Genomic DNA, 13,083 nt, shown 5'->3' with positions numbered 1-13,083 from the left:
GGAATGAATTTCAAAAATAATGCAGAACAGAAGAAAAAGAATACAATAATAATATAATTCCTTTTAGACAAAACTTTTGGCAAAACTGAATGGTAATACTGCATAGGATATTTATAGATGGGATAACCACAGAAAAACTAGGGAATGAGCTACATAAGTTTCATGATTTTTTTTTTCTGGGGAATGGGGAAAAGCAGTGCCTTTATGGAGGGGTACATTTATTTTAAAGCACTCATTTCTTAGCTAAAGTGATAGCATTGATTTCCATTTTTCTCTTTTCAACTGCATATTTGTTTTGTACTTTCTTCTGTACATATTATGATTCCTTATAAAATAATCTAATTTTAAAATGTTTATTTGTTTAAACTAAAATTAAACATTTGTTTGAAGTGTTTTTGCAGCAATTTTTGTTATAAAGCATCAAAGTATTTTGAAGCACAAATTTCCAAAACTCCAGTTTGGGTTCGAGAAGAAGAAAGGTAATTTTAAATGATTATCTATACATTTGTTCATATATTCTAATAGTTTTAATTTTTTTGAGAAATACAGAGAATAGATCTGGTTTTCGATAGAATTTTATTACATACACTTTAATATGGGAAAATGCTATATTTTATGCATAGCTATTTAGAAATTAACACTTAAAAAATCTAGTAAATACAAGTGATTTTTTGCAGGGCCAGAAAGATAGTACAGTGGTCAAATTTGGTTTGATCCCCAGCACCCTAGATGGTGCCTCAAGCCCTGCCAGGAGAACTCCTGAGTGTAGAGCCAGAAGTAAGCCTAAGCACTGCTGGGTGTGGCCCAGAAATAAATAAAACAATACATGGTTTTTTTCTGTTTAAAATTTAAACTCAAAACCTAAACTGTTTTGGGGGGCAGGGGTGGTGGTGGGGCACACCCAGTGATACTCAGGGCTTACTCAGGCTCTACTCTGGGGACCATATGGGATGTCAGGAATCGAACCTAGGTTGGCCATTTTCGAAGCAAGCACCTTACCTGCTATGCTATCACTCTTACCCCACAAAACCTAAACTATTTCTGACTTCCTAGCATGCCTCTTGATACTATTAATCCTATTTATATAATAATTGTGGAATAAGAATGTTGAATTTTTTTCAGAAGACACAGGATTTTGGAATTCAGCTTACTCTAATAGGCACTTCTAAGTTAGTGAAGGTGGTGATAATTGCATAATGAGGGGCTGGAGAGATAGTAAGGAGGATAAGGTACTTACCTTGCATACAGCCAGCCCTGATTTCATCCACAGTACCACGTGGTCTCCCAGACCTTACAGGGCATAGCTCTGGAGGCCCCTGAGCACTGCCATGTGAGGCCTTGGTGGTTCCTGAGCACAGCCATGGTGGGCCTTGTGATCTCTTGTACAGTTGGGCCAGAGTACCACTGTAGACTCAAGCTTCAGCATTGATTCATCAGATCTGGTTGGCAGAGAATTTCTGGCGTGGCCCCTGGATCCCTGAGCACTGCTTGGGAGTATCCCCCCCCCCCAAAAAAAAAGAAATTCATGAGAAAGTTAAGCAAAAGTGAGACAATAAACTCATAAGGGGGTACAGCGGGTAGGGCGTTTGCCTTGTAAGTGGCTGACCTGGGTTCAATTCTTGGCATCCCGTATGGTCCCCTAAGCAGCACCAGGAGTAATTCCGGAGTGCAGAGCTAGGAATAACCCCTGAGTATCGCTGGGTGTAACCCAAAAATAAAAAAAAAATTAAATATAATGGGGTATTAGAAATCACTTATCACTTAATCACTTAATCCCCGTTATTCATCGATTTATTCGAGCGGGTGCCAGTAACGTCTCCATTCATCCCGGTTGCGTGCTAGCGTAGCCCAATGGTATCTGTTCGTTCTAGGAACATGCAGAGCCTCAAACCGATCATTTAGGGTCTTGACGAAGAAGTCTGACCATCTTATAGGTGGGCGTCCACGTGATCTTTTGATGTCCCGTGGAATCCAATCAGTAATGGCTCTAGTCCAGCGGTTGTCTGTAAACCTCATTACGTGTCCAGCCCATCTGATTTTTGATGTCTTGGCAAATGAGACAGCGTCCCTGATTCTTGAGCGTTGACGAAGATCAGAACTCCGGATGCTATCTCTCATTTGAGTGAATCGTGATATTCCAAGCATAGTTCTTTCGATTCCTCTTTGAGAGACCCGAATAGTGTTCTCATCCTGTTTTCGTAGGATCCAGGTCTCTGAGGCATATGTTAATGCAGGAAGAATAGTGGAATCAAAGAGATGTGCTCGTAGCTGGAGGTTCTTTGTCCTTTTAGTTATTTCTTCAATGCTCTTGAAGGCATTCCAACCCGTTCTCTTCCTCCTGCGCAACTCAGGTGCCAGGTCATTCATCATGTTGATTTCTCGACCTAGGTATATATAACTGTTGCATTCGGAGATGGTGGTTCCATTGAGAGCGAATGGAGCGTCAGGAACAAGGCTGTTTCTCATAAACATTGTCTTCGTAAGATTCAGCTGTAGTCCGACCTTTCCACATTCACGGTTAAAGTCGTTCAGCATTTGTGCCGCTTGGCTGATGTTTGGTGTTATTAGAACGATGTCATCAGCAAAGCGGAGGTGGTGTAGTTGCCGACCATCTATCTTCACTCCCATGTTTTCCCATTCCAGTCGTCGCATGATGTTCTCGAGGGTGGCACTGAAGAGTTTTGGTGAAATGGTATCACCCTGCCGAACCCCTCTCTTGATATGGATGATTACTTCTTTGTAGAATGGTGAGATCTAATGTAGAAATAAGTGAAAAAAAAAAAGTAAAATATTGACTGACTTGAAATCAGGTAGATGAAGAGCACATACATCTGAGGATATGTATAAGGCCTTGGGTTCAACCCACAATACCTTCTGCCCCCTTAAAAAAATAATTAAATAGAACAGAACTAAGCAGTACGGATTAGGGGACATAGAGGGTAAGTAAGATAATTATATGTAAAAAAGGACATCAGTGACTAGAGATCCATCAAATGTCTTGAACATAATTTAATCTGGCATATAGTTTACAAAATGAATTAAAGAAAAAGGAATTATGACCTTTAAGTAATTTAATGAAAAACCCTTTAGGTAATTCAGTGCAACCCCTTAAATCACGATCACGATCACGATGATCCTGTTGTTCGTTGATTGCCTCGAGCAGGCCCCAGTAACGTCTCATTCGTCCTAGCCCTGAGATTTTAAAGTGCCATTTTTTTTTTTTTTTTTGCTTTTTGGGTCACACCCGGTGATGCGCAGGGGTTACTTCTGGCTCTGCACTCAGGAATTACCCCTGGCAGTGCTCAGGGGACCACATGGGATGCTGGGAATTGAACCGGGGTCGGCCGCGTGCAAGGCAAACGCCCTACCCGCTGTGCTATTACTCCAGCCCCTAAAGTGCCATATTTAAGGCTCTTTTAGGGTTAGGAGAATGAGCCCCATCATTGTTACTGGTATTTGGCATATTGGGTACGCCACGGGGAGTTTGCCAGACTGCCGTGTGGGCAGGTTACATTCGGTAGCCTGCCACGTTGTCCAAAGTAAGAAGAGATAATAAGATGTCTTATGTCTTCCGGGAGCTGGTTTTATAATCTCTGGGTCTTGGCTGTTGATGGGATTACACGGCGCCGGGTGGCAGTTTTTGGGTATGACCCATGCCTACTGGAAGATGGAGGATCTGGGTGGAGGATATTCAGCCCCCATCCGAGCAGGCTTGGAGATCTCAGCCCTGGGACCCGCATGCCTTTGTTCATCTGCCAGCACCTTCATGCGTGTGGAGAGTGGTCTCAGCATGGTTGTGGCTGGTTCTGGAGGTCTTTGGCTGCCGGAGCTTTAAATTCTCACTTTCTTTAGTGCTTATATGCGCAAAAGATAGACAGGCATCTTATAATACTAAATTCTAAAATCCTGATTATTAGCACACTTAAGAAAAAATTACCCCTATGTAAATGCAGCTTGCTATAATACAATATATACATATAATTGAATATGTATATATCCCCTTAAAACAAACTCAAAAAAATTAAGTGTATTTCTAAAATCAATGATACTGAGCAAAAGACCAGAATTCTGTTTGGTTAAAAGTCAGTTACTAATTTTAAATGCGTTTCACTCACATTGTACGTAGTGTCACTGTAGCTCTTATTTATTGTAAAATGCTATTAGTATGTAGCCATATCAGTATTTTTTACATCTCAGTGTCTCGGTTCTTAGGATCACAAACCAAGTTCATTTAATGAATCCACTAGAGGTCACTGTTTTCTCACAAAGATTTCTAAAATGTGCTAATAATCAGGATTTTAGAATTTAGTATTTTAAGATGCTTGTCTAGCTTTTGCACACATAAACACTAAAGAAAGTGAGAATTTAAAGACAGTTATCAAAAGAAAAAAAAGAAACCACAAAAAAAGGTCTTCACGTATATAATGGAATTAAACATTCAGAACCTTTCTTTTAAAGGGGGAAATGACAAGTAGATTCTAGTACTTGATTCAGTGAGTCAAGTACTAGATTTTTATTAGCTCAGAGTGAGTCATAATAAATAACATCATGATAATCTTAATCATAGTTTTAAAATAATTATAAAATTCAGTAAATCGAATATTTTATTTTAATGACTTAAGAAAAAATTACCCCATGTAAATGCAGCTTGCTATAATACAATACATACATATAACTAAAGTGAAGCTTTATGAAGCAGTACTTATCCTGGATACATCATAAAGATTCTGTATTTTTCTTTCTAGCCTCTGGTATTTTCTGCTTTTGCTTCCACCTCTCTCCCCACCTGGCATCAGGTATCAACCCAGACTCGCAGGTGTTCTGACTCTTGCTTTTTAAAAATGTTATATTGGTACCAGTGCACCTTATTGATTAATTCCAAAATGCGGAGTTTTTTAAATTTATCTTTTAAAGGGGCCTCCCAGTGGTGCTTATGTGGCTCTCCCTGTGATGCTTGGTTAGTCCTGGTGGGGGCTGTCTCGTGCCTCATGCATTTGAAGCTTGTGTCCATCCCTTTAAGGGATGGACCTGCAATTTTAAGAGCACTGTTTTGTTTGATCTCAGATTAGCCTTTTTTTTTTTACCATAGAAAAGTCTGTTCCAACACTAAACTTTGGTTTCCTCATCTGTAAAGAAAAAAAGTTATGTTTAATCATTTAGTTCACATTTGTTCCAACATTCTAGTCACTTCTACTATAGTGAAAATTTTCTAGATAAGGACTTATCTCTAAAATTAATGAAAATTAAAATTGTTAGCCTAAGACTATGGAAACTTAACTACCCCCCCCCCAAGGAGGGACATTTGTCTCATTTTAGAATTTAGAATAAAAATTACTAAAATAATTTTAACGTTTCTGTCTACAAAGATGAAGATTACTACAGGATTTGATTAGTATGTGAGTACCTTCAGGAATACTGATTTTACATACCATTTAGCAATAGAATATTGCATTTAACTGAACTTTGTCTCTCATACCTAATTGTAAGAGCTAATATAACTTTATTTCTTGGGTTCTAAAATTTAAAAACCTCTAGTGTCCCTTAAAATTTTTAAGATTCTATTTTATGCTGTGGTAAACTCACTTTCTCATTATAAGTGCTAAGATTTAAGGAAGACTAGACAAATTCATGAATTCTAGCTCGATACCCCCGAAGCTTATAAATTTTTATTAATGGTCTAAGATAACACACGCAAGGCAAGTGCTCGAACCTCTCAGCCAGCTCCTCAAAGCTCTGGAGCCAGAAAGCATCTTAGAAGTCTTTTAGCCTCGCATGTTTCAGTGAAGGTATGAAGAATACTTGGAGCAGATCCCAATGTTAGAGAAAGTTGCAGCAGCACTGGGCTCAGAGTGTCACCTGCTGGCCTGTCAGAGACAGACTGAGCTACGTGACCTGGGTCATGATGCAGTAGGATGTTTTTCCTGCTGTCAGTTAGAAGTTTTTCATCTGCTTGGTGACCAGAAGCAGACCGCATAAAGTCTTGTTGCTCTGAAACAGTGCTCATTTAGGCACTCACGTCGCTCCATTTGTAATTTTGTAAACTCTGGATTCTGACAAGTCTTTGAAAGAGAGACGTTTCCTGTGTATAACCTAGGATATCAGGAGCTAGTAAGAAGGAAAGGCAAACGTTGAAAATCAAAACTGACATTTGAAAGATCAAGTTGAGAGTGAGTGGTTAATGCTGACTGAGCTGGAAGCGCCATCCTGTGGCCCAGAGCAGGGGATTTTCACACATGCTTCTGAGCAATAAACATAATCTCAGAGGTGCGGAAGCCAAAAACCTCTGCAGAACAACTTCTTTAACCTCTTCCTGAACAAGCCACCTTCGTTCTACTTGGTTTGTAGAATAGAAACTTTCTGAGTAACATGTCTACAATTATATTTGAGAAGTTCCCACCACACTGGGGAATTATAGTCTGGTGTTTTCTGTTGGTTTATATCTAATATACATACTTAGTGATACAGATATGTATACTTTTATTTAGAAATAGAGATAATATGGTTTCTCACAACACTTAAATTGCATTCATGATTTAAAATTACACTGACATTTTGATTAATGTATTTCATTTCAGCCATACTTGAATTTTCACTTTTGTTTGGAAGGATTCTTGGCCTCCAAGTTCTTGACACGAGTTTCCCGTCCCTGACCACAGCCTCTGTCTCATCTACAGTCATTGCTCCTAAATGTGCTAGCTGACCTCTTTTTGACCTCCTGTCTCACCTTCTGTTCTTCTAAGAGGTTCACAGACCCTCATCTAATTTTTTCTCTTGAGTTCCACAATCAGCAGGTCTCAAGCAAACTATATTCTCCCTTTATCATGTCCACCTTCCAAGTTTGTTCATTCTCTTTTTCTGTGCTAGTTTGCTGACATTACTGGATAAAATTCTCAGATTAAATCATTACCACTTTAGATAGGCCAACTCCGTTAGCTCAGCCCTTTCATCCTCCTTGATTGAAGTATTATTAACCATTTTGTGGATGGTGGGACTGAGGATTTAGAAAGATTAGAGTCCCAGCTGAGAATGCTTGGCTCATATATGTAGGTATTGAATTTAAACCCAGATCTGTCTGGAGCCAGACCTATACTCTGTTCCTTTGCCCCTGTTCTACTTCCTTTGGTCTAGTGTCAATTGAGTGCTAACATATTTTTCTTTGTTTTTTATTGATTAGTACCTTTCTCTTCTTTAAGCTTAATCTGTTTAACTGAAAAGACTGCAGGCATCCAACAGATTTTTGTGTTCTTCATGGCCTCTTTCATTTACCTGCCTCCCCATTGCTAATACAGCAACCTCTGTCTTGCTGATTAAATTCTCCTCTCATCAAAGACTTTTTCTAGTATGTATTCCTGTGTTTTTCCCCCCCTCAGGATCTTTTCTCATGATTGTCTTTCCTCTGCTCTAAAATGGAAAAACTAAAACCACTGGGGAAAATGCTTGAATTTAGCATTCCTGTGGTAATTGATGATCTTAGCATAAGCAATTTCAGTAGGGTGTTGCATACAGATTCCAGTGGAGAGAGGGCAGGTATCCCAATCAGAAATAGCAGAATTGATAGTTATAAGTGAAGATTCTATTTGTAAGAAGGCTTGCAGGTGGAGTGAGGGATGCAGTGAAACTAAAAGAAGGATTTTTTTATTGTTCCTTAGTCACTTATTTTTAACAGTGGCAATTTAAGCATGAGAACATACTAAAAGAAAGAGGGAAAGGGGGTGAATATCAGAGTAAAAGCCATGTGATAAGCTTCAAATACCTTACTATAAAAGTTCTATCTATTTTTACAGACTGGATGAATCTGAAGCTTTTCTTTATTGGCTCAACAGCAAGTTTCTCTTTCTACTCTGACTTCCTGTGACAGCTCACACCTTTCTTATGATCTTGCCACTCACTCTCCTGTATTATAGGATGCAGTAGCATAGCTCTCATGAGCCATACTGACCAATAAATAAAACTGTTTGTTTTATGTAACATACCCACTGTGGTACTTCCCTAGCATAGACAGCTGCATAGTACTGAACCTTGGTCATTTTAGCCATAAAGATTTTGGTGGTGATGGGATGTAGATTAGGAAGAATGAGAAAACTTTTAAGTGCAATTGGAAAAAAGTAATCAACAGGCAATGAAACATTTCTATTGTGAATGTTACCATATTATTTAAGGAAAAAAATAACCTTAATGGGAGTTATAAATAACCCCCTGCTGTAGTCAAGGTGACTAACTCACGCAGTGTCATTCTTTGCAACTCAAAACCAAGGTAACATCTGTGACTGAAATTTTAGTGAGTGGGAAGAGGTAGTGTAAACAGAATAATTTGGATGATTGGGAAAGTTAGGTGGCTATTGGTTGAGGGACTAAGGAAAAAAAATGATTAAATTTCTACTCCCAGGCAACTACCACATATTGCTCTGTTTTGCCTTCTTCCTTCAAACATTTTTATTATTGGTTTGGGGAACTCTAGAATGACCAAGAAATCTCTACAGTAAAGATGGCAATTACTCTTATACCTGTATACCTCCTGTTATATGGTATTGGTGGGGTGTGCCTGGTTCCTTTAGAGGGGCCTCCCATAACAGAGAATTGACAGGACAACCATTCCCTACAATGTGTCCTGTGCTTAATACTGACCAAAAGATAAATGAATTATCAAAAATTATCAAGAGATAATGAATTACATAAGCAATGTTATATATTTGATGCTGTACTGTTTAATTAGAAAAATACTTAAAACTCAAATAGCCTTTATTATGTCTTAACTTAAAAAAATGTCTTAACTTGGGGCTGGAGATACAGTACAGCAGGTAAGGTGGTACATGCCTTACCCAGGTTTGATTCTCAGCATCCCATATGGTTCACCAAGCACCTCTTGGAGTAATTCCTGAGTGCAGAGCCAGGATAACCCCTGAGCATTGCTGGGTGTGACCCAAAAACTTTAAAAATAAATAAGCAAATGCCTTAGCTCATTTGATTCTGATTCCATTTGGCCTGGCTTTTTAAAGTTGAAAGGTTAGTGGTGGTTTGGGGGTTTGTTTTCTGTTTTTTCAGTGCCTTAATGTCTCTTTAATACATGCCTAGTTTCCTTATTTCTTTGTGTGTGTGTGTGTGTGTGTGTGTGTGTGTGTGTGTGTGTGTAAAGCGGACTTTATTTTAAAAGCGGTTTTAGGTTTGGGGCTGGAGTGATAGTACAGCGAGATACAGTGCAAGGTAGGGTACTTACCTTGCATGTGGCTGACCCAGGTTTCATCTGCAGCATCCAACATAGACCCTTGAGCATAGCCAAGGGGTGATCCCTGAGCTCAGAGACAGAAGTAACCCCTAAGCATTGACAGGTGTGGCCCCCAAACGAACAAAAAACTGCAGTTTTGGATTGAAAGCAAAATGGAGAGGGAATAAGTCGGTTCTCCCTCCCATGCAGAGCCTTCCCCCATTCTCACCATTTCCTATCACTGTAATCTATTTGTTACAGTCTGTGGACTTCCATTGATACATTGTCACCCAAGTCCATAGTTTAAATTTATGGTTCATTGTTGTATAACTTCTGAAATTTGTACAAACTCTAATGGCTTGTATCTGCGTGATAATATTTAGTAGTATAGTTTTCCATTTTTGTTTTGTTTTTTTTGTTTTGGGGGGTCACACCTGGCAATGCTCAGGGGTTACTCCTGGCTCTGCACTCAGGAATTATTCCTGGCATTGCTCAGAAGACCATATGGGATGCCGGGAATCAAACTCGGGTTGGCTGCATGAAAGGCAAATGCCCTTCCCATTGTACTATCACTCCAGCCCTTAATCGTATATAGTTTTATAAACCTAAAAATCCCTCTGTGCTCCACTTACTCATTTCCTACCCTTTACCACCCTCCCCCCCACCTCCCGCCCTTAACCCTGGATCTTTTTACTGTCTGTAGTTTTAACTTTTCTCCAATATAGTGTCCTTCATCACACAGCCTTATTTGTTTTCAAATAGCCCTCAGTAATATGCAGTTAAGTTCCCTCTGTGTCTTTTCATGTCTTGATGGCTCATTCATTTTAGCATTAATATTTCACAGAATTTACCACAGCTTAACTTTCTCATGCACCTACTTAACATTCTATTGCTTCCAAGTTTTATAGTTCTATGAATATAGATAGTTAGATCACACCTGGCAATACTCAGCACTTTCTTTCTGCTCTGTGCTCAGGAATCATTGCTGGCAGGGCACAGGGGAACTATATGCAGTGCTGGGGAATAAACTGGGGCCACCTTCATGCATGGCAAACACCTTACTTCCTGTTATTAACTCCAGCACTGAATATAGTTTCTATAAACAGGCATTTCAGGTCATTATGTGATTTACGTTTCCAGCTCCTTTGTGTAAATATTGAGCAGCATAATTTCTTTATTGTCTGGTAGGATTATGTTTAATCTTTTAGTAATCACCAGACTGTCTTCATGATGGCTGTGCTATTTTTGCATTTCCCTCTGTAATGAGCACATGTGTTGCTCCCTACCTTCACTGCCAGTTCTGGATGTCAGTGTTCTGGATTCTGTCTATTCCACTAGTATGTAATGGCGTCTTACTAATGTTTTGATTTGCCTTTCTCTGAAGACATATGACATGGTGCAACTTTTCCTTTATTTGTATATATCAGTTTGTCTTCCTTGATGAGGTATCTCTTAAAGTTTTGACCGATGTCATTCAGAATGGATGGCTTATAAACGATATGAATTTCTTTCTCATTCTTATGGTGACTAGAGGTCTAATATGGTGAAGACCTTCTTCTGGATTGCAAACTTCTACGTGGAACCTCACAATGGAATGGGAAGGGATCTCTGAGACCTTTTTTATGAATGCACTAATCCCACTCCTGCTGGGTTTGCCCTCTTGACCTAATCATCTTTCAAAGCTTCACCGCTTAGTACCATCATCACATTGGACGTAGAATTTAATAACTGAATGTGGGGGGCGGGAGGACACACAATATCTAGTTAGTTTTCTGAATAGTCAATAGGTGAAGGATAGTGATAACTATTCCTTTTAATTTGCATTTCTTTGTTACCATGATGTAGAATGTTCATATATTTGTTAATCATCTTTTTGAGTGATGTATCTCTTAAGGATTTTTGGCCTATTTTTTGTTTGTTTATTATGGTGTTTGGACCATATCCTGTGGGGCTCAGGGTTTACTACTGGTACTGTGCTTAGGGTCACTCCCAGCATAATCAGGGCACGAAATACCTGGGGTTCCCACATGCATAGCATGAGCTGTAGCCCTCTGAACCATCTTCCTGGACCCAGGCTGCTTTTTTAATTGAATTGTCTGAAACCTTGCTTTTGTAGTATTAGGAATTCTTTAGTGTTTTGGGTATCTTCTATAAAAGATAGATTTTTTTGCATGTGGATAATCATTTGATTATATTCATATTGGTTTGTTTCTGAGCACTCTCTTTTGTTCTATTGATGTATTTATATACCAAGATATGGTCATTCTACTTCCTATAGCTCTACTGTGATTTTTAAAGTTGTCCTTTTTTTTTTAACTTTCAAGTATACAACTTTTATTGATTATAATTGCCATACTGCTTACATTATTCAGAATAAAACTATCTAATTTAAAGTTAAGTCTTGAAGTCTGCGGTCCTAGTCTTCCAACCTTATTGTTCTCCTTCAGTTTGGTATTAGCTATTCAGGGACTTCTGCATCTTCTTAAACATGTCAGAATTTTGATTGACATTGCTTTGAATTTGTCAGTCAAACTGAGAAAAACTAGTATCTTGAAAATACTAAGTCTTCCTATCCATGAAAATGGAATATTGTTTTATTTACTTGTACATTTATTTTATCTTTTATTGTCATTAGGAGGACCTTTTTGCAATCATGTTCAAAGTACTTTGAACATATGAAAGTTCTAGCTTTCCTATCTTCTTGGATTGATTTGTTTCTGTAGTTATTTCTGCATATGTTTTCCTTCCCACTTTATTACCAATGCCAGATATGATTTCTGGTATTGCATAGAGGAATTGTTCCTAGAGGTAAATTAAGTCACCTGATCTGCACAGATTTTATCTATACAACTGCTTTCTCAAAAGTAGGCCATAAAGTACTACTTACACAAAGGAAATGTAAGAAATGTTATTGTATGATCTCTGCCTTCATTGAACTTACGAACCAGAATTAGGATCGGAGATAGGAGTCTACTAGTAGAGCACACACTTAGCTCATTGTAAGGACCTGAATACTATTACTGGCACAGCATTACCCCTAAATACTGACATGGGGGTCTCTTCACAGCTACTGGGAACAGCCCCTAGCACTGCACCAGAAGTAGCCCCAGAGCACTGTCAGATATGGCCTCAAACTAAAAACAGAACACACAAATTATATTCATTGTACAAACAGTGATGGTTCTGAAATTCAGGGGAGGAGTGTTTTACTCCGGTCAAATTATGGGAAACTATTGGGTTTAGAAAGTTGAACTTAGTCCTGCAATGTGAGTAAATCACTTTTTGACTGAGATTTTTTAAGATTTATTTAAAAAATAAAAGCTACATTTCCAGATTACTTGTGATTAAATTTTGCAGTGCCTCCGCCTTTCATTTTTTCTCTAGAAAATACCCTTATATAAACAATTTCTTTCATATGTTTCTATCCAGTATATTTATAATAAACACTTGAAAATATTGGACATTGGTTGTGTTCAGTTTTCTTTGTCTTTCTTTTTGTCACAGGCATCCTGATTTTCAGCTGCTTCAGGAAGGACAAAGGTATGGATGAATCAGTATCTCTTCCCTTCTATATATTCATGTCAATAGAAACATTAGAATAAACCAGGTGATGGGAGCTCTTGGGTTTGCTGTGCAGATGTATTATGTAAGTGTTCATTCTAGCCCACACAAAGAATTATTTGCCTTGTACAGCTTTTTCTTTTGTGTTGGTAAGATGGTGTGTTTGATCTGTATGATTTATGTACAGCTGTTCCTACCAAGGCAATCTAATTGAACTTGTTGAAATATGGCACAAACACAGCTTCCATTTGACATAATGTGTTTCTTTGTCAAGTGGATTTTGCCAATTACATTTGTTGAAAGGTTTTTTTTGTTTGTTT

General features: G+C 38.5%; 1 protein-coding gene across 1 annotated transcript in view; it reads left to right on the top strand.

Moving 5' to 3' along the window:
• Positions 1-13,083, top strand: part of RPAP2 (RNA polymerase II associated protein 2) — a 74,867-nt gene that overhangs the window by 7,526 nt on the left and 54,258 nt on the right. Inside the window, exons 6-7 of the mRNA XM_056123093.1 lie at positions 391-479; positions 12,707-12,742. Of these exons, the coding sequence (XP_055979068.1) occupies positions 391-479; positions 12,707-12,742 (125 nt within the window). The remainder of the gene's footprint in view (positions 1-390; positions 480-12,706; positions 12,743-13,083) is intronic.

Source organism: Sorex fumeus, unplaced genomic scaffold, assembly GCF_029834395.1.
Source record: "Sorex fumeus unplaced genomic scaffold, SorFum_2.1 ptg000047l, whole genome shotgun sequence".
Taxonomy (NCBI): Eukaryota; Metazoa; Chordata; class Mammalia; order Eulipotyphla; family Soricidae; genus Sorex; species Sorex fumeus.
The sequence above is the reverse complement of the archived record's forward strand: the minus strand, read 5'-3'. Positions and strand labels throughout refer to the sequence as shown.